Source organism: Hypanus sabinus, chromosome 11 (genome assembly GCF_030144855.1).
Source record: "Hypanus sabinus isolate sHypSab1 chromosome 11, sHypSab1.hap1, whole genome shotgun sequence".
Classification (NCBI taxonomy): domain Eukaryota; kingdom Metazoa; phylum Chordata; class Chondrichthyes; order Myliobatiformes; family Dasyatidae; genus Hypanus; species Hypanus sabinus.
The window spans coordinates 78,506,743-78,534,109 of record NC_082716.1 but is presented as its reverse complement, the minus strand read 5'-3'; the positions used below and the strand labels follow the sequence as shown (position 1 = coordinate 78,534,109).

The window sequence follows — 27,367 nt, the reverse complement described above, 5'->3', positions numbered from 1 at the left end:
GATCTATCATGAGCAAATACAAGTAAACAGAAAACTTTCCAAAGCATCAGCAGTCCCATACCCAAACATTTCTGGTTTCAATGATATTATAGAACCCTTTTATAATACAAAATAAAGACCAGCAGGTGCACATACAAATCAGCTCTCAATAAATTAGATATTTATAAAATGTAATTAATTGCCTTATAAATTCCACTTACCTTCCATGTGTCACTGTCAATCCTAATACTCTAAGCAGTGACACATACAAGGTAGAGGTAGGTGTAAGTGGAATGTTTAAGATAATAGGTAGATAGATAGACAGACAGACACTTTATTGATCCCAAAGGAAATTACAGTGTCACAGTAGCATTACAAGTGCACAGATATAAATATTAGAAGAGAAATAGAAAAAAATAAAAAATAAGTTACCACAAACAGTCTAACAGGAGGGGTTCATCACTTTTCCGGCTATAGGTTGACTCATCATAGAGCCTAATGGCCGAAGGTAACAACGACCTCATATAGCGCTCTTTGTAGCAGCGCAGTTGTCTTAGTCTGTTACTAAAAGTGCTCCTCTGTTCAGCCAAGGTGGCATGCAGAGGGTGAGAAACATTGTCCAGAATTGCCAGGATTTTCCGTAGGGTCCTTTGTTCTACCACAGCCTCCAGTGTGTCCAGATTGACTCTTATAACAGGGCCAGACTTTCTAATCAGTTTATTGAGTCTATTGCCATTACCCACGTTGATGCCATTGTCCCAGCAGACTACTGCACAGGAGATTGTTTTGGCATCAATAGACTGGTAGAACATGTGAAAGAGAGGCCTGCATACTCCAAAGAACCTCAGTCTCCTCAGGCAGTAGAGGCAACTCTGGCCCTTTGTGTATACAGCGTCTGTGTTGGTGCTCCACTCAAGTCTGTCATCCAGGTGCATCCCCAGGTACTTGTAGGTCCTGATCACATCCACATCCTCACCACCAATGGTAACAGGGAGCAATGCAGGCTTAGTTTTTCCAAGGCAATTAGTTTAATTTTATAAATATGTATAGATATTTATATATTTTAAATTAACCCAGAGTTATACAACATAGTTGGTGGAAGACTGAAGACAACAGAGGATGATGTTAAAGCAGCTCTGAGCCCAGAACACCCAGTATCAGACTGTATCTTTCTGGTCTGGATTCTTGTGCTCCATGGAGTCACTGTCACAAGCAAGGATGCTGGTCAGTAACTCTAGTTACCTGTAGAAGGACAGATTGCTGGACTGTAGCGTTGCCCCAAAAGCTACTTTGAATTGTGTTCACTTGCAACAATCAGACCTTTCACCAAGTCATAAGAGGTTTCATACCTGCCATTGCAGCAGCATCCACAAGTCTGCCACTGAACATCACTTGTTGAAGAGCATGGGCTCCAATGTTGGTGCAAAATCCTTTGCCTATGTGGTGCAGGACTCCACCACGCACCTTGACATCTTGCACATTTTCATTCAGTGTAACAGTCTCTGCACACACACAATAGCCATCATCTAATGACAGCAAAAACATCACCTGACTTCCCTGTTGCATTATTTATAGTACGTCAGACAACATCCAATGACAAGTTGGCTGTTGTGTTGCCATTTCCACTCCTGTGCATTACTGCCTGATGCCTTCTCTATTCCAGGCGGTCTTAACCTGGGGGTCCATGAATAGATTCCAGGAGTTCTGTAAACTTAGATGGGTAAAAGCTTACATCTTTATTTTCAGTAACCTCTATTCTATCTTCTTAAATAGGTTCAAGTGTAGCAAAGTGACTTTGCCTCTTCATTTGCTACCTTCTTTCCCCTTCTGTCTCTGATCAGCTGCAGCTCTAACGTGACTGAAATACAACAGGGATAAACAGAGAAATGCAGTGGGGGAGACTGGAGAAAGCAAAATTGAAATGCTAATATCATCTGTCACTTGGAGTCAGATTAGTTTGAGAAATAAAGGAGATGTGTGAAGAAGGGAGGCAGACTGGATATACAGACAGACTCATCATTGATCCCTTCAATGCCCTTCCCATGATATCCAACAATGATTCATTCATGCAGATTGAATATTGAAAGAGCGGTTACCTTTGTTCACCTCCTCCCTGTTATACATAACTTCTTCAAAAAAGAGGATTTGTTTCAATGAGTCATTTGCATTATGTTTGCACGAGGTGCAGTGAAAATGCAGCAGCTGTGAGTTTGTGGGTGTGAGGATTGCAGCAATACTAAGTGATTGAGAGTGAGGTAAAGCAAATGAACGGGTTGGGCAATTACAGTGCAGTGAATCCAGAAAAGGATGAGCCTGTTGTTGCAGTCAGGATAAACCTTGAGGATAGAGCTTGCTTACTTTATTCATTTGAAATTATTCACTTTAAAATCATTCCTTCACTGCATCCATGAACTATGAATGCCTCTACTTTTTGAGGTGGCTGAAGAGAGCTGGTCTTTGCACATTCATACTCACATTTTTTCTCAGATGCACAGTAGAGAGCATCCTGACAAGCTGTATCACTGTTTGGTATGGAAAATGCACAGTGGCAGACAGGGATGCTCTACAATGGGTAGTCAAAGCTGTCCAATGAATTACTGGCAGCAGCCTCCCTGCCATCAAGGATATATCTGTATATACAGAAAAGTGCCAGAAAAAGACCAGTAACATCCTCTTGGACTGTTTGTCCCATTCCCATCTGGAGGCTACGTAGCATCTGCATCAGGATCACCAGACTCAAATACAGTTACTTTCCCCAGGCAGTAAGGCCAATCAACACTTCCACCTACTAACTCCATCACTACTTTATCATTTCCCATCAGTCTCCCCATAGCCCCATAGCGTCTCCCCATAGCCTAGCGTCACTTTATGGACATACAATCAATATTTCTCTCTCTCTCTCTCTGTCTTTCTCTCTGTCTCTTATTCTCACTCTCTCTCTCTTACACATTTATATTTATTTTTTTTAAATTATTATTATGTTCTTTAACTTCTGCGGGGCTTTTTGTGCTGCACTGGATCCAGAATAAATATTATTTTGTTCTCCTTTATACTTGTGTACCAAAAGTGACTCAGAAGTGTTTCAAAGGTATTACATCTAGAAATATGGGTTAGACGAAGGTACCCTATTTCTGGTTTTGTTGCAATTAAGTAATGTATCAATACAATAGTCATATTGTTGAATCAGAACACTAGACTGTGGAACTGACATAAAGAATAGAAAATTGACACACAAGTAACAGCCCAGTTATCTGCTTACCTGGGGATGATGGGCCCATGTGTGGACCCCGAAGGGGAACCTGCCAATACTTCAGTGTTGCTAGGACCACTGAGGGAATCCGGAATGCCTGGGTGGGTTGTGAGTGGAGAGTCACTTGATGAAGAATGTTTTGATTGAGTGGATAAAATTGGAGCACGTCTGGATTGTCTGCATAGTGGATGGCCAGATAAAGGCCGCCACTGTGGATCTTTAGGACTAGAGAAATAATTATAATCATTCAAATTATGTTTAGAATTGCCATTCCTCTATCATATCAACATCAACCTCTACTCAAAAACACAAATATTTCTAGACCAAATTACATTTGACAAATCTAGAAACTTCATACATTAAATGATGGGATACAGAATTTGAATCCAAATGATAGAACAAAAGAATATTCCCTTTGGTCACAGCAGTCATAAGAGAAGATCTTGAGTAGTTTCATAACAAATTATTGCGAAGATGGGCCCACTATTCAAAACTGCAAGAAAACCTCACATAAAATGACTTCAAATATGGGAAGCAAAACATTGAAATAATTATAAATGAGAATTCTACATGGAAGAGGTACAACACAGGGAACTTTATTCCTTAATTGATTTTGGTTTTACATCAGTTAAGAATGCCTCCTGTCCACTGTGCCAAAAAGATTTTTAAAAAATACTTAATGTGCTAAGACTAAAATCCCTAATTTTAAAGAAACAGGTTATGCCACATGCATGCCCTTGGGTCTTGCATGAAAATGAGAGCAGCCTCCTACCAAGCTAGCACAAACACCATCCACCCACACCTCCCCAACACAATACCACAGATTTTTAGGTTCATTTCATTTCCTAGATTACATCTCTTAAAATTATATGTCTGGCCATACTATGTATAAACAAACACAGATATACATGTTAACCCTGGGAGAATATGAGAGATATGAAGAAACATCCTGGTTCCTGATCCTGACTAAAACAAATACTTCTAGCAAACAAATAAAAATTCTGAAAAGAATCAAGTGCCAGACGCATGACAAGTAAATATAAAATTGACATTTCTGCATTCATACCTGTGCTCTGTGTGTAACCAGGAATTGTCCACGGGAGGCGGTATGGGAACTGACACGGTATTAGTGTTAATGTCGCCAATAATATTCAGTGCCTCACAGATAGCATTGTATGTTCTAAGTGTTTCATCACGCCTTTCTGCCTGTTCCAGTGACTCCTCCATTAGGGCATTTTGCTCTTCTGAGGAATACAGTTTTGCCAAAAGTTCTGTGTTGATAAATTCCTTAGTCTACAGAACATTATAAAAACAATTAAACATACTGTTAACCTTTTAATTCATGATAAAAAATTGAGAATTGGGTAAAATTTTTATGAGCTTAAAGGGTAACAGAATGGAACATTAAGTTATCTGACAAAGTATGTACACATTCAGTTGAAACCAAAATCAAAATGGCTGGCCAGTCATTATTGTATAAACATTTAATGCTGATCCACATGTGCCTCTCGGCCATTGTTTTCAGTAAATGCTTTCCCAAATGGTGAAAGGTTGCCTATTTGCATCGAGGAGGCTGCAGAGGACTCTGAAGTAACACCTCGAACAGATAAGATGGGGTTCAGTGGTCAGGGACTCTCAAGGGAGATAGTGGGGGCTGTGGGAGTTGAATGTGAAAGAATCATGAGTTTGTTGAGTAGCTCAGGACTGCCACTTCAGGATAGCAGTGGGTTTTTGGGGCTGGGGGGCAGCACATTGCCTAAAGAACAACCAGCTGAATTGCTTACAGGAGATCTAGCTATTGGATTTCTGTTTCCATTGCTGGCCCAAGACCTATTCAGAGAAGTCCTCTTTAAAACATGCCAAAGCCCAGTGGCTGGAAGCATATTGAATATTCCAGAAGTGGCACATGGATGTGCATTGCACATTGTTGATGCCACTTTGCATATCTGAGGTCCTCCCTCCATTAACATGTCAGATGCAATGAGGAACCTGGAATGAAAATCAGCAACATTATGAAGCTTGATTACTAACTTGAGACACAAGGGACCATAGATACTGGAATCTAGAGCAAGGAACAATCTAGTGATGAAACGCAACAGGTCAAGCCGCATTTGTGGGTAGGAAAAGAATTGTTGACACTTCAGATTGAAACCCTGCATCAGGACACCCATCACTAACAAATACAGGGGAGTAGTTTGATTATGGATCAGTGTCAAGTATATAAAGAACTTTTAGATAAAGCACCAGAATGCACCCGCAGGACATGGAGAAACAAGAATGGCCTGAAACTCACGTGGAGCATAAAGTTCATCCCAGGCTTGTGAGGTTGATTAGCCTGTTTTTGTACTTTAACTGAGGACCTATTACTTTGAGAAAATCAGCAACCAACAGTAGAGTGACTGCTGATACATATATACACACACACACATATATACATATGGGGTGATTAATAAGTTTGTGGCCTAAGGTAGAAGGCGATGAGTTATTAACTTCAAACTTTCTGCATAATCACTCAAAGAGTTGAACTGCACATGCACGAAGCGAGAGCTGTATAACTCATCTCCTTCTACCTTAGGCCACAAACTTATCAATCCCCCCTCCCCCCAGCTGTGGACCGCTTCTGGAGGTCCAAGACACCAACTTCTACAAAGAAGGGATCCATATGCTCCACTGGACTAAGTGTGAAATGTATGAGGGGACTATGTTGAAAATTAAATATGCTAGGTTTTCTAAAATTGACTCCTGTCTTGGGGGGGGGGGGGAGTGTGTGTGTGTGTGTGTGTGTGTGTGTGTGTGTATGTGTGTGTGTGTGTGTGTGTGTGTGTGTGTGTGTGTGTGTGTGTGTGTGTGTGTGTGTGTGTGTGTGTGTGTGTGTGTGTGTGTGTGTGTGTGAGAAAAACAGACTCTTACTTCAATGGTGGGCAAGTTGTTAAGATCCTTAGAGGCAGGATTTATGAGCATTTGCATTGACATAATCTGATTAGGGATAGTCAATATGGCTCTATCAAGGGCAGATCTTGCCTTAGAAACCTGACTGAATACTTTGAGTATGTAACAAAACACACTGATAAAGGTAGAGCAGTGAATGTAGTATATGGATTTCAGTAAGGCAGTTGATAAGGTTCCCCATGCGAGGCTCATTCAGAAAGTAATGAGGTATGGGATCCAAGGAGACCTTGCTTTGTGCATCCAGAATTGGCTTGCCCACAGAAGGCAAAGGGTAGTTGTGGATAGTTCGTATTCTGCATGGAGGACGGTGACCAGTGGTGTTCCACAGGGATCTGTCCTGGGACCTCTCTTCTTTGTGATTTTTATAAATGACTTGGATGAGGAAGTAGAATGGTGGGTTAATTAGTTTGCCGATGACACAAAAGTTGTGGGTGCTATGGATAGTCTGGAGGGCTGTCAGAGGTTACAGTGGAACATCAACAGGATGCAGAACTGAGCTGAGGAGTGGCAGATGGAGTTCAATCCAGATAAATGTGAGGTGGTTCACTCCAGTAGGTCAAATTTGACGACAGAATATTAATGGTAAGACTCTTGGCTGTGTGAAGGATTAGCGAGACCTTGGGGTCCATGTCCATAGGACACTCACAGCTGCTGTGCAAGTTGACAGTGTTGTTAAGAAGGCATATGGTGTGTTGACCTTCATTAACCGTGGATTTGAGTTCAAGAGCCGTGAGGTAACGTTACAGTTATATTCGACCTTAGTTGGACCCCACTTGAAGTACTGTGTTCAGTTCTGGTCACCTCACTACAGGAAAGATGTGGATACTATATAGGTTGAACAAACTTGGCCTTTTCTCCTTGGAGCTTCGGAAGACGAGAGGTGACTTGATAGAGGTGTATAAGATGATGACAGGCATTGATTGTGTGAATAGCCAGAGGCTTTTTCCCAGGGTTGAAATGGCTAACACGATGGGGCACAGTTTTAAGGTGCTTGGAAGTAGGTACAAGGGGGATGTCAGAGGTAAGTTTTTTTTTACACAGAAAGTGGTGGGTGCGTGGAATGCACTGCCAGTGAAGGTGGTAGAGGAGGATACAATGGGGAGTTTTGAGAGACTCTTAAAGAGTTTTGAAAAATAGAGGTCTATGCATTAGGAAATTCTAGGCAGCTACTAAAGTAAGGTTACATGGTCAGCATAACATTGTGGGCCAAAGGGCCTGTAACATGCTTTAGATTTCTGTGTTTTCTAAAACATTCCAATAAAAAATATGTAATAAGGCACACACGAGGAAATCTGCAGATGCTGGAAATTCAAACAACAACACACACAAAATGCTGGTGGAACACAGCAGGCCAGGCAGCATCTATAGGGAGAAGCGACATCAACAGCACTTCTCCCTATAGATGCTGCCTGGCCTGCTGTGTTCCACCAGCATTTTGTGTGTGTTGTTGTAATAAGGCACAACTGATTTCCTTCAATAAAAATGACAGTGAATATGATTTACTTTTAAGATAATGATGCTATAAAATAAATGTACTAGAAGGTGTGACATACTTGCAAAAATCTACAAATACTGACTATATGAGTTAATAGCAAACTCAATACAAGACAATGATGACATTTTCTATAAATACAGGAACTATAAAAAAAGAGATAACCTTTTTCTAATATGCGGTAAAAATAATGTTTGGTTTCTACTTATTTGCTTTATTTTGCTGAAGAAAAATAAAACTCACATTATTTATCATAAGGTGCATAATTATCTTTGGCATAAGGTCCCGGATAGTCTTGTTAATGACATACATGTATGACTCGACTAAGTTGCGTATAGTCATCACTTGTCTCTCCAGCTGAGGGTCCTTGGTGAAGTTATGCATACCTACTGCCTCTTCATTATCAAGCTGTGCAAAGCACAAACACAGAAAAACTTCAATCAAATGCCCGGTTTATCATGAGATAGTTTCAAATGAAATAGTAGAAATCTGAGATGTGCCCATCCCAGTGACAAAGTTGGAAGTTGGGAGTTTCACTTTATAATGAGAAATAAATACAGTACGTACTCTGTGCTACTTTAGCTTCTACTTCCTGATTTATGATAAAGCATTTAATTTGTACAACAAATTGAAGTCCCAGTGGTCAGAATGAACAAAACAACTATTAAATGTCTATTTACTGAGATTCCATTGCTTCACACACCGTTTCCTACCTTTTCAATTTAAGAAATCTGCATCAAGGAATACAGAGCACCTTGAGAAAAACTCCAACTAGGCATAGTCAACACGGTTTTGTGGAAGTGAAATTACGTCCACCTAATTATCTGAGGTTCTTTGAAATATAAAGTGGTGTGGTGTTTCGGAGGGAGCAGCCAAACCAATGAAGGGGCAGCACTGAGGCAGTGACCAGACCGCTGGATTAGCAGTGTTGAGGGAGAGGCTGGAGGTTGAGCTCACAAAGCAGGAGGCGTGCAGAGGAGGCTCCGCACCAAGGGGAAGGTCAGGTCATTGGAGGGTAAAGAAAAGAAAGATTCCAGACCAATGAAGGGGCAATGTCAAAGAGGTAGCCATGGTGATGGAGGGGCAGAACAAGGAAGATGCTAGGCTGAATCACAGTAATCCAGCACATATTTAGCTGGGCACATGCTGAAGAATTAAGCTTTCAGGGTATTTTGAATGGAGCACAAAACTTAAATTGATGGATTTTAATGCTGGGGATTTTTTTTTGTCAAGCAAACCTACAAGCATTACGTCAAAACATCATGTATATTTACAAAGGTATGAATGCAGGGAAGAATGAAACAACCTGAAGTGAGATCAAAGCTGAGGAAGAAAGCTCCCATGAAAAAGCCATCTTGCAGAAAATTGCTTCCAAATAAATTTAATCTCAAATAAAAAATGTATGTTTCTACATGCAGCTGAGTTTTCAATTAGTGTTATTGGTGAATTTAACTGGTGAGTGTTCAAGGACACATTCAACCCCTCACTTCTGCAGTCAGAGGTCTACCTCAGCTTCAAAAGGGCATCAGTTATACCAATGCCCAAGAAATACAGGGTGTCTATCACCCGGTAGCACTCACATCTTCTCTGTGTGATGAAGTGCTTTGAGAGTTGGTCGTGACTAAAATTAACTCCTGCCTGAGTAAGGACCTAGACCAACTGCAATTTTCTTACTGCCATAACAGGTCTAAAGTGGACATAATCTCACTAGCTCTCCCTGAACTATGGATGATCTGGACAACAGCAAAACCTGTGTCACGCTGCTGTTTATTCACTATAGCTCAATGTTTAAAACCATCAACCCTCAGTACTACATCAACAAGCTTCAAGACTTGAGTCTCTGTATCTCCCACTTGAAACTGGATTCTTGACTTCATTTGAAGACCACAGTCAGTACCGATTGGTGACAACATCTCTTACTCACTAATAATCAACACAGACACACCTCAAGGATGTGTTCTTAGCCCACTGCTCTACTCTCTCCACATACATGGCTGTGTGGCTAGGCAGAGCTCAAATGCCATCTATAAATGTAAATTCACTGATGACACCACCTTTGTTGGCAGAATCTCAGATGGCAACAAGGAGGTGTACTGGAGTAAAATTAATCAGCTGGTTGATTAGTGTCACAAAAATCTTGCACTCAATGTCAGCAAGACAAAGGAACTGATTGGAGATCAGGAAAGAAAGATCATGAGAATTGATTGAGAGGTCAATGGTGGAAAGGGTGAACAATTTCAAGTTCCTGGACATCAACACCTTAGAGGGTCTATCCTGAGCTCACCATATTGATGTCATCATCATGAAGACATGACAGCAGCTATACTTCATTAGGAGTTTGAGGAGATTTGGCACGTAACCAAAGACTTCCATATTTCTACAGATATACCAAGGAGACCATTCTGAGTGGTATGGAGACACCAATACACAGATCATAAAAGGATTCAGGAGGTTCTAGACTCAGCCAATTCCATCACAGGCACAAGCCTCCCCAACACTGAGGACATCTTCAAAAAGTGGTGAGGGTCCATCATTAAGGACCCTCACCATTTGGAGCATGTCTTCTTCTCATTACTACCATAAGGGAGGAGGCTCAGGAGCCTAGACCCATAATCAATGCTTTAGGAACAGCTTCTTCTCCTCTGTCATCAGATTTCTGTACAATCTATGAACCCATGAACACTGCCTCACTATTTCTCTACTGCACTATTTATTAAATTATTTTTATTGTAACCTTAGTAATTTGCTATGTCTGCACTGTACTGCTGCCACAAAACATCAAATTTTATAACCAATGTCAGCACAGTACTCGATGTCGATGGGCGCTTGATGGCTGGCATGGACAGTGTGGGGCAAAGAGCCTGTTTTCTAACTTTTACTGCTATTTCTGCTTTGACAAAACAGTGAAAAATTCTATAACCCAACAAAATTAGCCTGATATGGATAATAATTCAGCTTTGGTAAGAAGTACACAATGTGAAAGTAAATATTGAAATTATAACAATTTTACAACACCTGTACACCTTAATGCAACTCAGCTGGAGTATGCCTATAGGCATCAAGAATAAGCATGCTGCCTGCACCTTTCCCTTTATCACTTACTTCATAAAATCCTGCAAGTTCAGTTCTACTGGGAGCCTAGTTGCTGTCACCAACCTGCAAAGCAGAGCAGGTTGCAAGCAGAGATTGGGCCTCAAGAGGTATATACCAGCGCTGTGCCAGACTGCCAGGAGGCCTTTACACATCTTGCTGCTGTTCAAAAACACTAGGTCAAATAAATGGTAATAAGGCAAATAAGACCAAGCATTAAAAAAAAGTTGAACCAAAGAGATACCTCATGGAAATGGATCCTTCAGACTGCCAAACCCACCCTGACTATAGACAAGAGGTGGGTGTCGTGTGCGCCCAAACTGGCAATAGTCTGCTAAAAAATTTCCTCACTTGCCATGGTAATTTTGAGCAGAGATTATTATTGATTAATGAATTAGTAGCAATAATCGAGGACTTCCAGGTTCTAGAGCTTTTTGATCAGAAACTGGGCCTCTGATAGCTACTTTTGCCTCTCTTTTACTCTTTATGTATCCATCGTCCCTTGACATTCAGTGGCATCACCATCACTGAATCCCCTACTGTCAACATCCTGGGGGAAACTGAACTGGTCTAGCCATATAAACACAGTAACTACCAGAGCAGGTCAAAGGCTAGGAATTCTGCAGCGTGTAACTCATCTCCTGACTCCCCAAAGCCTGTCCATCGTCTACAAGTCTCAGGTCAGGAGTGTTATGGAATACATGCCACTCACCTGGATGAGTGCAGCTCCATCAACACTCAAGAAGCTTAATACCATCCAGTACAAGGCAGCCCACTTGATTGGTACCCCTTCCACAAGCAACAATCCCTCCACCATTGATGAACAGTCACAGCAGTGTGTACTATCTACAAGATGCATTGCAACAACACACCAAAGTTCCTAAGGCAGCACCTTCCAGACTCATGACCATTACCATCTAGAAGGACAAGAACAGCAGATACCTGGAACACCACCACTTGGAAATCTCCCTTGAAGTCACTCACTATCCTGGCTTGGAAACATATCATTGTTCCTTCTTTGTCTTGGGGTCAAAATCATGGAATTCCCTCCCTAATAGCACTGTGGGTGTACCTACATCTCAGGGACTGCAGTGGTTCAAAAAGGCAGCTCATCACCACTTTCTCAAGGGCAACTAGCGATGGGCAATACAGGCTTAGCTGGCGATGCCCATATCCCGCAAATGAATACATTTTTAAAAACTGAGAAAAACTTTTGTATCCTTTTATATTATTTTATATTTTATTTTATTGGTTCCATATTTAATCTTTTCTCTCCTTATTGCTTTTTGTTGCCTTCTGTTAATTTTTAAGAGCTTCCCAATCCTCAAGTTGCCCACTAATTTTTATTATACTGTAGGCCCTCTCTCTAAATTTTATGTTGTCTTTGACTTCCCTTGTCAGCCATAGTTGTCTCATCCTCCCATTAGAATGCTGCTTTTACTTTGGGATAAACTTGAACCTGCATCTTCCAAATTACTCCCAGAAACACTAGCCATTGTTCTCTACCATCATCCCTGCTAATGCCCCCATCCAATCAATTTTGGTCAGAATCTTTCTCATGCCTCTGTAATTATCTTGACTCAATTGTAATACCAAATGCATCTGATTTTAGTTTCTCCTTCTCAAACTGTAATATGAATTATATTATATTATGACCACTGTCTTCTAAGGGTTCCTTTACCTTAAGCTCCCTAATCAAATCTAGTTCATTACACAACACCAAGTCCAGCAACCATTTTTACACTAATCCTACTCTAAACCCATTTTATTCTCCCCATATTTGCACCAATAGCCCTTCTAATTCTACCACTCACTTGCACAATAGGGGAGGTTTACAGCAGCCAATTAACTACCAATTTCCAGATTGTTGGTGGGGTTAAACTGGAGATGTCTCCAATGTTAAGATGTGTAAAATGTAAAATAAATTCTAAAGCTGTTCTAATTAAATATTTAAAGCATTTGCAGTAAGGCAGTCAAATTAACAGCAAAAATATACTTGTCATTGGTTAAACAAAATTCCAGGGTAACTAACCAAGATTTGAGGCTATATTCAATATTTAGGAAGGATAGATGTAAAGGAAAAGGTGGTGTCTGATACTGATAGTTAAAAAATTAAAACAGAACCATAGTGAGAAAGCATATCAGTTCAGAAAATTAGGATAAAGAATCAGTCTAGCTGAAGTTAAGGAGTCCCAAAGGGCAGAAAAGATCAGTGAAGTTGTCTATTTGCCTTCAAACATGATTGGTAACGTAGGTTTAGAAATTAGAGGTGCATCTAACACTAATACAACAGTAAAAACATGCAACTTAAGTCAAAATAATGACTGGCCATGCCAAGTTAGCAATAATACTATGGAGTATGAATTCCTGGAGTGAGATATTTTTTTAAACCAGTGTATTGAAGGGCTAACAAGGATGACAATATCTTAAATTTGGTATTGCTTAATGATGAGGGACTCATTAGTAATTTTGTCTGAGAGTCTTTAGGGAAGAGTGATATAGTTTCATAGAATTCTTCATTAAGATAAAAAGTGAAGAAGTTCATTCAGAAATTGGGGTCTTAAGTTTAAACAAAAGAAAATATGAACATATGAGGAGAGTTGGCTATGAAAGGTTGGCATTGAAAGTCTTCAGACTGGACAGACAGTGGCACTGAATGAAGACTATTTACATATAATAAACATAAGGCAATACTTTGCTTGTAAGAAATATTCAAGCATTTCTGATGCACAGTTAAACAATTCATCCCAAAAATATTATTTTTTCTAGCTCCGCCTTACAATCAAGAAACTAAAATATTGAAGTGAAAGATGCCTATTGTACATAATTCACTTGCTGAATGTCATCTTCACAGATTCATAAAAGAAATTCATAAGTAGAGCAACATCACTATGCAGTAGAAATTCACTCATCAAACTTGCTCCATTTAACTATTTCATTCTATTCTATCACCTTAAGTTCTGAATCCTATCAGTATTTAACTTCTTGTCTACTTACAGTGCACTTCTCTGGATAAACACCAGCCCAAAGAAAGGAAGCTTTCCAACCATCTAGCTCCTCCTGAGAGTCACAAGCAAGTTCTAAAAATCGATAATCCTTATAAACGTTCCTAGTGAAAGAAGTAATAATCACAAAATATTATAAAATCTGTATATCTACTCGATTTTGCTGAGATTAACATTATACAGACACAACATTGGATGTTGATAATTACACCAGGTAAATAGTCAACTTTGATTCTGTTATGAAAGATATACAAATTGTTCCTATAGTAATGCAGCATTTCAGTGTATCTTTACATGCTCTTTCTCTCATGCTAATCAGGTTTCCTTTTGAAAGTAGATGATCTGTCTCATCTACCTTTTCCAGAAAATTCCACTTGACAAATCCCCCTGTTAAAAAAAATCTATGCAATTTAAGTAATTAACTTGTATTTATAATTTTGGCTTATCCCACACAGAAATATTCTTCACTCATCTGACTCGTGCAATCAGATCATAATTTTGGAGTTCCCTATCAGGGCATCCCTAAGTCTTCTCTTCTCTAATATATAGAGCTGTCAATTTTATCCCCCCTATTGAAATAGCTGATAAATCTTTTTTGATCATAGAACAGTACAGAACAGGAACAGGCACATCAGCTCACAATGTTGTGCCAAACTAACTAAACTAGTAATAAACGCCTAGCTAAAATAATCACTTCTGGAAGAAACAATGCCCATGTTTTTCCATTCTTTCACATTTCTGTGCCCACCTAATCTTATCACCTCTGTTCTATTTGAGTCAGCTACCATCCTTGATAGGGCATTCCAGGCATCCACTCACTCTCTGTGTAGAAAACTTGTCCCACATAGCTCCTTCAAGCCTACTCCCTCTCATCTTAAATGCAAAACCTCTAGTATAGGCAATTCAACTCTGAACACAGTACTTTTATATTATGGCTTTTCTGTAAATACAAAACTTGAAATATAGGAAACTAAGCTCCAACAGGCATCCTGATTAAAATGGACAAATTTAGAAATTTAGAAAACAAAATTATATTATTACACATTGTAATTTGACCTAAGAAATAAGATAAAGTCAAAGACTTTCTGATGTGTATTAATTACATGTATTATTTTCCTGGACACAAAGAACCAAAAATAACAGTTGTGTCTGATCCAGAAATAAGCTTCATTTACATTAAGAACAAGGATTTCAAAAATAAATTTTGTGATAAAATTTTGAAGGATATACATCAGGAGAATCAACTACAAATTGCTTAATGTACACTCAGTGTACCTAATTAAGTTGCTACTGAGTGTCTGTTCATGGTCTTCTGCTGCTGTAGCCCATCCACTTCAAAGTTTGATTCAGATTCAGATTATTGTCATTTAAAAACCAGAAATGAAATGCAGTTAAAAAATGAGACAACATTCCTCCAGAATGATATCAACAAAGCACATGACAAAATAGACTACACCAGAAAATCCACATAACGTTTGGCAATCCCCAATCCAAAATCCGGAGAGGCTGCTGCATATGTGATGTGTGTTCAGGGATGCTCTTCTGCACACTACTGTTGTAATACATAGTTGTTTCTATCAGCTTGAACCAGTCTGGCCATTCTCCTCTGACCTCTTTCATTAACAGGGTGCTTTCACTCACAGAACTGCTGCTAAGTGGATGTTTTTGTTTTTCACACCATTTTCTGTAAACTCTAGAAACAGTTGTGTATGAAAATACCAGGAAATCAGCAGTTTATGATGTACTCAAACCACCCAGTCTGGCACCAACAATCATTCTATAGTCAAAGTCACTTACACCACACTTCTTCCCCATTCTGATGTTTGTTCTCAATAATAACTGGACCTCTTGACCATGTGTGCATGCTTTTATACATTGAGTTGCTGCCACATGATTGGCTGACTAGATATTTGCATTATCAAGCTGGTGTAGAGGTGTACCTAATAAAGTGGTCACTGAGTGTACTAGTTATGAGTGGTTAGAGAAGCCCAATTCAGCCAAGCTCATTCATAAACAAAGCCAATCTTTACAGATGATTCAGTCATACTAGCTGCTGTACTTTATAAAAATCAAAATGGAGATAGCAAACAAATCTATCTATTCATCATGATAATCAAAGAACAGGGTTACTATTAAGCAAGCTGCCCTATCCTTACGATTCTCTGTATATTAATATTTAAATGTTTGTCACTGCTATGAAATGGGTCATTTGCATGAGAATGTTTAGTAGAACTATGGTATGGTACAAAAACCTGCACATTTTGCAACACAACATAAATGTGCACAACTAGAGTCCATGTTTAGTGATGTGACCAAACAGATGTTTTTCCATTTATTACCATGGTGAAGTAATAGCCAACAAGGTCTGTACTTACTGGTAAAGCCATTATTCTAGCGAAGCTGGTTATAAAAAATTAAAAACAGAATCAGAATCAGGTTTATCACTAACTTATGGAGATGCTGCTTGATCAGCTCAGTATTTACAGCATGTTATGCTTTAATTTCAACAACTGCTGCTCATGCACAATGGTTCTAAAGTCATGGGCCATTTTGAGCAGATGCATTACCTGTAACAAAGGTGTCCCAAAAATTTCTTTTTATTTTATTGTGGATATTGAAGGAAGGGTGGCACATGTCCAACTTTGAAATAATTGTTTGCAGTCAATATATATATTTTTGAATTTTAATTCTAGAAGCGTGGCATGTGGCATCTATTTCTTAGCAACAGTACTGCTTTCCATAGTCAATCTAATAAGCAAGCTGCTAGGAGCTACCAATCCATCAAATTCCATTTTACATTTTTTCCATGATTATTGCAATCATAATAGTATGAAATTTCATAACGAGACACACTAATGGGAAAAACATGAATTGGAATATTCACAATATTACATTAACAAAACTTCCAGCTTGGAAAGTTGCCTCAATTGGACAACACTGCCCCCTTGGCATTCTGTTTATATGATTGATATGAAGTATGTGCAAACAAGTACAATTGTAATGAAACACAAAATGAGAAAATAATGAAACATGATGTCTGAGATTGTAATTACAACATCATGAAGTATTACTGCTTGAATTAACATTTGCAATTTTTGGATAATCTCATATTCATGCCTTTGTCACCACTTTTTATTGATTGAGTTCTCACAGAGGACAACAAGTTAACCCAGCAAAACAGGATTATCACTAATGTTTACCATCACCAAGACTGTCATGTTCTGAAACTCTGTAAATATGTAACTATTCGCACTTAAATAGCATCCTTTACAACTTAATTGAAAGTTATTACATAGTTATAAAGACATTTGGCTGGATGCTGATGAAATCTTTTAATACGCTTTTGTTGCTTCTAGACTTAAATATTTCAATGCATTTATGGGAAGCCAGACATCTACATTCTGCAAACTCCAGCTCATCCGTGACAATGAAATGGTTGCTGGCCATTTCTCAATTTTAATATTTCCATCAGTGGCAAATTTTGCCTAGACCCCAAGATTTTGCTTCCTCAGCCACTTCAACTATCAGTACTTCATTAATGCTCCTGCGAATTGCCAGATGAATTTAACCATATTAACTTTTTTATATTAGCATAAGCAGCTGTATTGTGGGTGGGATGCACAAGTGTAGGTTTCATAAGTGACTTACTTAGAGCAGGAATTAATTATTTATTCTATCATTTAGAGCTGGGTGGTGGAGTGGAGATAGTCTCTACCAAGGGATGTGTGAGGTGCTCCTTCCCTTTACTAGCCTGCAGGTCATCCTTGGGCAAGGCATAGCATTTGCTTAGCATCACCTCCCAATCAGGGTCATGTGAAGCCATAGTTGTATGAGTAGCTGGTGCATATCACAAATCCTGATTGTACTTTCACTGACACTAGACAGACAACCTCTGAAGAGCATTGATAATGGATAGGGTCTCCCATCTTGTAAAAGACAATGCTTACAAGAAGGCAATGGCAAACCACTTCTGTAGAAAAATTTCCCAAGAATAATCATGGTCAAAGGCCATGATCACCCATGTCATATAATGATAATGATGATGATAATAATGATCATTTAGAGCAGGAAAATCCATTTTCTGAACTTGGAAACATTTCACATTGAGTAACAGCAGAGAAATAAACCATTTGCCCCAATAAGTATATGGTAGTGATTTTCTCAAGTTTAACTGGAAATTACTAATAAATAATTTATTTCTTCAATAACATTACAAAGTGCTGCTCCATGCACCCCCTCACCTCAAAAATCTGCTTGGTAAATGGCTTAAACTACAAGAGAACTACCGTCAAAATGGCTACTACATCTTCTGTGCAAACAAAAACCTCTCCTGTAACTATGGCATCTACATGTTGTCCGGTATTTTACGTGAGCACCATAGAAATCTGTCAATAATTACACTGCTTGAAGAGGAAACGCAAAGATTGAAACCAGTTGAATTATGTTACATGCCAAGAATGTTCCTCTCATTTTTTGAAAAGCCATAAAATAAGTTTGCCTTTGTAAAATCTAATCATGGTTACAAAATACGAAACAGACTTAATGACATCTAAAAAACATACTCCCATATTTTGATACATAATCTTGGAAGTTTTCACCTAGCCTTAAAATTTCCAGTCCATAAGTGACATTAATCAAGAGTAATCAAGAGTGCAAAAGGTTTTCATTGCAAATGCCAACCATTTTAATTTAAAGCTAATTGCTGTATAAACATAAATAAATAAAGACAAATTTAAGAAAAATATATCCAGAAATATTATTCTTAAAAAGATCAATAACTATTGCAATTCTAGATAAATAAATTATCCTCTGTATTTACAAAATTTAACTTAAACAATTCAGAGGACCATAACTGATGGAAAAATTACCAAATTAAAACCATTTAAGAAATGAAAAACATTTACAAATTTACATATTTGGCAAGAGAACAAAGAATTCCTCAGTACCATAAATGCATACATATTGTTTTCATTAGTTTCAGTGTTAAGATTAAATGCACTGCGATGCAAGTTCTCTTCTCCATTTTCAATATAGTCACCAGGACTTCTTTTTGCACAGCAGATTTGAACTCTTGTTATATTACTCATGGATAGCCTAGAGTCCACAGCACAGTTACGAAATTTAACTGTTAAACTATGGATTTGAAGCTACTTCTTAGATATTCTTCTGTGGGTAACTTGATTAAATGGGCACATCTTGAAGTCAATTAAAGTCTAATTACTATTATATTTGAAAGTTTCTCTATATTGCCAGCTGTCTTGGCTCCTTCCTTGGGTAGAGGCCAGGTTATAGAAAGGTCAGAAAAATCAGCAAGATGTGGATAGCTTACTCTTTCTTAGAACATAGAACAATATAGCTCAGTAAGAGTACCTTCAGTTTAGAACACTCCATTCACAGTTTGTGACTTGTGGGTGTTTTATACATCATGGTGCACAATGATGTATGATGTATTCTCTTCTTAACTGATCACCACGCCATTCACCAAAAATGGAACTTTTCAGTGGCCAAACCTTTAATTTTGATTTCCAGTCCCATTCCAGCATATTGGTCAATGGACCTCCTCTTGTGCCAAGATAAGGGCATCCTTAGGGTGGAGGAGCAATACCTTAATACACCGTCTGGGCAGCCTGCAACCTAATGGCATAAATATCGATTTCTCCATGCGGTAAAAAAAAGTCCCTCCCTCTCCCTTCTTCTTCTATTCCCACTTCAGCCTCCTACCTCTTTTCACCTGCCTATCACCTCCTCCTGGATCCACTCCTACTTCCCTTTCTCTTTCTCCTAAGGTCCACTCTCCTCTGCTATCAGGTTCCTTCCTCTCTAGCCATTTATCTTTCCTACCCACCTGGCTTCACCTTTCACCTTCTAGCTATCCTCCTTACCCTCCCCCCATCTTTTCATTCTGGCATCTTCCCCCTTCCTTTCCAGTCCTGAGGAGGGGTCTTGGCCTGAAACATTGACTGTTTATTCATTTCCATAGATGCTGCCGGACTTGCTGAGTTCCTCCATCAATTCGTGTGTGGTGCTCTGGATTTCCAGCATCTGCAGAATTTCTCAGGTTTAAGACCTCCTAATCTATTGGCCACGATGAGTCAGAACCACTGCAGCTGAGCTGCATTTAACAAATGGATTTACAATTTCAACGAAAGAATTTGGAAATAATTATTTACTTCAGGGGCAACAAAAAAAGTGATTTGGAGCTATTCTTAGAAAATAATGATTGTTTCCATTACACATTGTAATTTGACAAATAAAGTGCACAAATTAAGAACAGTTTAAAGCCAAACCAAAGGTTGAACCAAGCTTTATATTAAGCGTATAGCTATGGCCATGCACAGAAAAATTTCAAAACCACAGATGACGCAAAATTTGAAAATATCATAGATAGTAGGGATGACAAAAACAGATTGTAGGAGGACAGACTGGCTGCCCGAATGAGGCAACATTAGCCAATGTAATTTATGATTGATACAATTTGGCAAAAAGACCAAAGAGACAATGGGCTGGAACGCACTGACAGCTAGCAGGCAGTTCCAAGGAGTTAGCTGCAGTGAACGTGGCAGTGAATCCTGGAAGTCTACAATCATGCATGGCAATCTGGAAGGTGGAATTTTGCAGGACATCAGATGCGCAGAAAATTCTTGCTCTGTTCTTTAATTTACTAATTAGTCAGGAGATTCCATTATTTGATGAACTTGAGTGACTGCCAAATCTGATACATCTAGTATTGCCTAATCAATTAATTAGGATTGTCAACCATCATTTGAAAGGTAAACTTAGATAGGTTCTAGCTATACTTCTCTCTATTTCATGGTATATTCATGATTTTAATTAATTAATCTCTGGTTATCAAATATATTTAGAAACCGTAAAAAACACCATGTCATCATAAGCTGTCAAGTGCCCATCAGGGCAGACCATGAACAAGGCCACAATATCCACTGCTAGTGGCTTACTATGCCTTGTAGGAGGGTCACAGAGGTATTGTTGGCAAAGTACTGTGACCTGTACGGCTTCAAAACATTTGTGGGGTAGCACAGGATCCACTCCTGGGCAATTCCTCTCACCTCTTCAATTCAGCTCTTTGATCGATGCAATGATCAAGACTGCGATGAGGTCTGGAACCAGGTGCTCCTGGTGAAACTGGCTCTTGAGCACCCGGTGAGCAGGTTTTTAATGAGTAAACACTGTTTAAAAACACTGTTGATCACTTTGCTGGCGACTGAGTAGTTAAGTCGGGGAGTAATTAGTCAACCTGAATTTGTGCTTGTATTCAGGACATAAGTGGGCAATTTTCTGTATTTTTGGTAGGTCTGATTTTGTAACTGCATTGTAAGCACAGCTCAAATGCCATATTTAAGTTTGCTGACGACACCCTGTCATTGGCCAAATCAAAGGTGGTGACGAAATCAGCGATTGAAGATCTGCTTGAGTGGTGCACAACAATAACCTCTCACTCTGTGTCAGCAAGACCAAGGAGCATATTATTGAGTTCAGGAGGAGGAAAAAGCTCTGTGAGCTGGTCCTCATTGAAGGGAAATTAGAGGTAGAGAGGTTCAACAATTTTAAAGTCCTCAGTGTTATTATTTCAGAGGACCCCTCCTAGGCCCAGCATGTAAGTGCAATTACAAAGAAAACACAGAAGCACCTCTATTTCCTTAGAATTTTGCAAAGATTCAGCATGACATCTAAAACTTTGACTAACTTCTATAGATGTGTGGCGGAGAATATATTAACTGGATGCATCACGGCCTGGTATGGAAACACCAATGTCCCTGAATAGAAAATCCTACAAAAATAGTGGATTTGGCCCAGTCCATCAGGGTTACAGATCTCTTATCACTGAGCGCATTTACATGAAGCGTTGTTGCAGGAAAGCAGCATCCATCTTCAGGAATCCCACCAATCAGGCCATTCTCTCTTCTCGCTACTGCCATCAGGAAGAAGGTACAGGAGCCTCGGAACTCACATCACCAGGTTCAGGAACAGTTATTACCCATCAACCATCAGGCTCTTAAACCAGTGGGATAACTTCACTCACCCCATCACTGAACTATTCCTACAAATTACGAACTCACTTTCAGGGACTTCATCTCATGTTTTCGATATTTATTACTTACTTATTATTATGATTTTTTTTTCTTTCGTATTCACAGTTTGTTTTTTGCACGTTGGTTGCTTGACTGTCCTTTTGGGTACGGTCTTCTGTTGATTTTATTATGGTCCTTGGATTTACAGTGTATGCCCTCAAGAAAGCAAATCTCAGGGTTGTACAGTATATGATGACAAATATATACTTTGATAATAAAATTACTTTGCTTTAAACTTTGAACAGGCACAGCTTGGCCTGAGCAGATGTCTTCGGTACTACCACAGGACGCTGTTTGGTCACATAGCTTTTGCTAAATCCAGTACTCTAACCTGTGCTGTATGAGGTGTGGTGTGAATTAAATTTGGCTCATGACTGTCTTTTGAGATGGTGCAGACCTCACGAGGAAGCTACTGATAATAGACTAAATGGCCTCCTTCTGTGACGCAATGGTCCATGAATCTATAATCCTATATTTTGAATCATCAACATTCACAAAACACAGGAGGAAACACTGAAACAAGAAAGTATTAAAAGATTAAATGCCACTGATCTGCTGAGTACTTGCAGCACTTTCTGTTTTCATCTCCAATTTCTGGTACTTGCAGATTTTTCACTTTTAGAATATTAGTTGCTCCCCTCTGTACAGTGTGCTGTTTTCCCCTTGTCTTGCTCATTTTGAAAATATTAATGAAAATAAACATAATTACTGCTATATACTAAATGCAGGAGTTACAAATGGGCATGGGGTTCAACTGATCTGGCTAAATTACATCAGGTTCTTCCCAACGTTGAGCATGGGGTATCACTCCAGTGTTATCCAAGATCTCTTTATACTGATTGCATTTAAATCTTTCACTCTTGGCCCCACCTTTCATAATTCACCAACATAAAACATGTAAATGCTTTTATTGCCAAGACAGAAAGATTTGTTTAATTACTTTCCTCAATTTCTAGCACTTTGCCAAACCTCCACCCTAGTTTCTTTCTCATACTCGCACAGAATCCCTTTCTCTTTCTGTTTACTCTCCTGATCTACCATCCATACAGTTTATCTTCTGCTCATGGTTCTTATTTCCATAAAATGAAACCAGCCAGCATCCCTTCCTGGCCTCTATGGAGCTGGTAATAGAAGTAATTTTCTCCCTTTTGGCATGCATTGCTCATTTCCATAACTGCTGTCAATCCACTCCCCCCCTCCCTCCCACCCCACTGTCCTCACAAAGTAATGCTGCCAAGTTCATTCCAGGTCCATTTACAGCTCCACAAAAAATTTCTGCTTCAATCTTCCCACCAGATTTCCACATTTCCAATAGCACTGGAGTGGTCCAAAACTAAAGGTATGAAGGCATTATCAGCCTTTTGACTGTGCTGCATTTGCTTTTCTGTTTTCCTCCCACTCCTCATCTCTTTCAAGAATTACCGTAATCACACCACACTCTCCTTTTCTCCATTTAAGTTAACCAATAATTTGCTTTATCAGCTTCCATATAAACATGTAAATCTCCACGATCTATCTTCTACCAATGCTCCTGACTTGCCTGCTGCTTTGGTGTTCTGTGCTGTTGAACTGCTGGTTTAACTTTCAGATCAAGTGTAAAAGTGTAAAAACACTGTGTAAAAAAAAAACAAGGCTAATGAGGTAGGCTCTAGGATTGCTCTGGAGGATCCAGATGCACAAGTAAATGCTTCTGTTAATTCAAGTGTAAATGTTATTGCAAATGTTGCTTCACAACCTTCTCCAAATTAATATTGTGGAGAACATAATCCTGAGCAGAGAAGATACTGCCTAGATTACAGAGCATGTCTTATAAAGCTAGGCTTTGGAGTAAAGGAGGATGAGAGGTGACTTGATAGAGGTGAACATGATAAGAGACATACTGTAGATGGAATAGTTAGCCAGAGACATTTTCCCAGGGCAGAAACGGAAAGTATGAGGGGGCCTAATTTTAAGATGATTGGAGAAAAGTATAGGGAGGATATCAGAAGTAGGATATCAGAGAGCAAAAGCAATGTTGGTAGAATTGAGACAAATGTCATAGTAAATGTTAGCTTTCTGCATGTATTTTCTCAGTTGTCGATCATTGTTTTTGTTTTTAACATATTTATAAATAGAACTTCTCACACCATTAAACCCCAGAAAAACGGATCTACATCTAAGAAGGAGATCAGGAGTAACTTCCCCTCAGAGAGAATTGTAGCTCTTTGGAATTCTCTGCCGCAAGAAAGTTGAGAAGGAGAGACAGAAAGATATTTAGATTTCAAAGTATCACAAAAGCAGTGTTGAGGCCAGGATTAGCCACGATCTTATTGAATGGTAGTGTAAGTTTGAGGGGCTAATTACCTTATATGTTCTAATACACAGTGAGACAGAGACAGTATTGCTGTTTTGTGAAACTAGTGCATGCAATAAGATGAAAGTTAAGCACATCCACATAAATAATTTACAAAATTTGTGTGTGAGACAGTGTTGGAGTCAGAAATATTAGAACATAATATATTTCCGTTAAAGAAAAAGTTCCAGTTCCAAACACATTAAATAAATAATTATTTTCTAGCACTCTTACCTTTGTTCTGTATTAAAAAGTGAAAATGCATTTTTGCTGGACATAAAGCTTTTCTCCACATCTCGAATTTTCAGGTTATCTAAAGGCAACATATATTTTTTCTCATCTTCCTGCCAACAAAAATTGAGAATTAGAATTACTAGTTCATATTGTATTGACTAAGAGGAATTAGTACCAACTATCACTTTAAAATACAATTCTGTGCAATAGTCTTAAGTAAACTAAATGTTTATATAAATTTTGATTTCGATGTTTAGTTTTCTGTCTTCTACATTAGTGTGTCAGCAGAAAAGAGCAAATTTTAGATTTCCAAACATTCATTTTCCAAAAAAAAGTTACAGAGAAATGTTTCTATTTTGTTAAAGAAAGTACTATATTAACTAACAGACCACTTTTTAAATAACTTGATTACTTGGTAGGTATACAGCCCTAGCATAATTAAACAAAGATAACGGGATGCTCATGATCAATATCATAATGAGTTGAATGCACTAATCTGATGAACTGAAACAGAAATGGGTGTAGAAGGAATTAAACTGGGCAGAGGACAACCAAACTAAAAGGTGATGGTGCGGTAGATGTGACAGTTTAACCTTCAAATCACCATGGCAAGAGTGAGCATAGCAACAAGACACAAAATTGTTGTCCTTCATCAGAAAAGTCTCTCCTAAGTAGAAATTTCACAGCAGACAAGAGTTTCAAGATGTGCTGTCCAAGGTCTTCTGAAGAAACACAAAAAAATGGGCAAGGTTGAGGACCAGTATTGTAGTGGTCAATCAGAACTGTGTGCAGCAGATGAGAGTTACATCAATCTGATGTTCCTTTTAATTGAAAAGTATCCAGCACTCCTATCAGTTTTGAATGCAAAGAAACCAAGTACATCCCTCTACAGTCTGGAGAAGTCTTGTCAGAAGTGGAATTCATGGAAGAGTTACTGCCATTCCTCCAAATTAGAAACAAAGTCAAGAGACTCATCTACACACAAAAACACAAGGACTGGAATGCTGAACAATGGCAGAAACAATGGCTGTGGACTGATGTCAAAATTTTAAATTTTTGCCTCAAACAGGAAGCAGTTTGTTCACCGAAGAGCCGGAGATGTGTCTGCAGCCAACAGTAAAACACGGTGAAGGTTCACTGCAGGTTTGGGGCTGCATTTCTGTAAATGGATCTGGAGATCTGGTCAGAATTAATGGAATCTTAAATGCTGAGAAGTACAAGCCAATTTTCAACCATCAAGCAATACCATCGGGGGGTGTCTGATTGGTCCAAACTTTATTCGTTCTCCAAGATGCCTGAAACAACCTGCTAGTTTTATTATAAAACTGCATGACAGAGTACCTAAGAGAATCGATGCAATTTTAAAGGCAAAGGGTATATTTAGAAACTTTTCATTTCATTATTTTTGTAAGTATCACTTTACAGAACGTTTTTACACGTGCCTAAAGCCTTTGCACAATACCATACACTTGTTGATATATTTGGTTAAATCTGTTATCATTACTTATGGCCAGCATCTATTTATATACATAATCACAGATCTTTTCCCAGGATCAAAATATGTAATTAGTTTTAGACATCAGAGATAAAAGTGTGAGGTCATTCACCTTGCAGATATGGAGGAAAGAGTACTTTCAAAGTGCTAAAATGGTAAAAATAGCAGATATGTAAAAATATGAGACAAAGTCATGGAAGAGCTACACAAAGATCTGACTCCTCTGTGTCTGGAGCAATGTAAGTAGTTTTGGACACCACACTTTAGGTAGAATATTTAGTCTTAGAAGGAAAATAGTCAAAACTTACCAGAAAAAATACTCCAAAGATTAAATTGGGTGGAAGACTGACACAAATTAGAACTGTGTTATATCAAATTTAGAAGTTTAAGGGGTGGCTTGCTTGAAGTTTTAAAGATATTTCAAGGCATACTGGAGAAGAGGCATTTACAGTCTTACAGAACATTAAGGTGGACAAATCCCCAGGAGCTGATCAAGTGCATCCCTGGATATTGTGGGGTTTGGGGGGGGGGGGAGAGAGAGAGTTGGGGAGGAAATTGGAGAGACCCCTGTGGAGGTATTAGCTTCATTCTTAGCCACTGGTGAAGTTTCTAAACAACTGATGAGATGACAAAGAAAGGTAAGGAGGGAAGGATAATAAATGGACTATGTGATTTATATGGACTTAAGTAAGGCCTTTAATGAGGTTCTATTTGGTAGGCTGCTCTGGAAGGTTAGGTCACATGCTATCTAGCGAGATATGTCTAACTGGAATCAAAATCTGCTTGCTAGCTGAAGGCAGTAGGTGATGGTAAAAGGTTGTTTCCCAGACTGGAATGACTAATGGTGTGCGTCAAGTGTCATTGCTGTTCCAATTGTTGTTTATCATCTATATCAATGATATAGATGATAAAATATACACTAGTAAGTTTGCAGTTGATACTAAAATAGGCAGAATGGTAGAAAATGAAGAAGGTTATCAAATATTACAAGTGAATCATCATGGATGAAGGAATGACAAATGGAGTTTAATCTGGATAATTGCAAAGTGTTACATTTTGGAAAGTCAAATCCAGGTAGGAAATTCACAGTGAGTGGCAGAACTCTGGGGAGTTTTGTAGAACAGAGTAACGTTGGAGTACAAGAATATTGTTCACTGAAAGTGGAGTCACAGGCAGACAGGGTGGTGAATAAGAGTCATGGAATGCTGGCCTTCACAAGTCAGTGTACTGAGTGTAAAAGTTGTAATGACATGACATGGTTGTCCAGACCACACTTGAAGTATTGTGTCCAGTTTTGATTGCCCTACTTTAGTAAAGGTGTTATTAAACTAGAAAGAGTGCAGAGAACATTTACAAACATACCACTAGAACTTGAGGGGCTGAGTTATAGGACAAGGCTGGATGGACTAGGACTTTATTCCTTAGAGCATAGAAGACTGAAAAGTGATCTA

General features: G+C 38.8%; 1 protein-coding gene across 1 annotated transcript in view; it reads right to left on the bottom strand.

The window, feature by feature from the left end:
• The window catches only part of LOC132402155 (dynamin-2-like), a 246,922-nt gene that overhangs the window by 17,733 nt on the left and 201,822 nt on the right, over nucleotides 1-27,367 (bottom strand). Inside the window, exons 16-20 of the mRNA XM_059984821.1 lie at nucleotides 24,422-24,531; nucleotides 13,758-13,869; nucleotides 7,914-8,078; nucleotides 4,296-4,522; nucleotides 3,239-3,454 (exon numbers count right to left, since the gene is read on the bottom strand). Of these exons, the coding sequence (XP_059840804.1) occupies nucleotides 3,239-3,454; nucleotides 4,296-4,522; nucleotides 7,914-8,078; nucleotides 13,758-13,869; nucleotides 24,422-24,531 (830 nt within the window). The remainder of the gene's footprint in view (nucleotides 1-3,238; nucleotides 3,455-4,295; nucleotides 4,523-7,913; nucleotides 8,079-13,757; nucleotides 13,870-24,421; nucleotides 24,532-27,367) is intronic.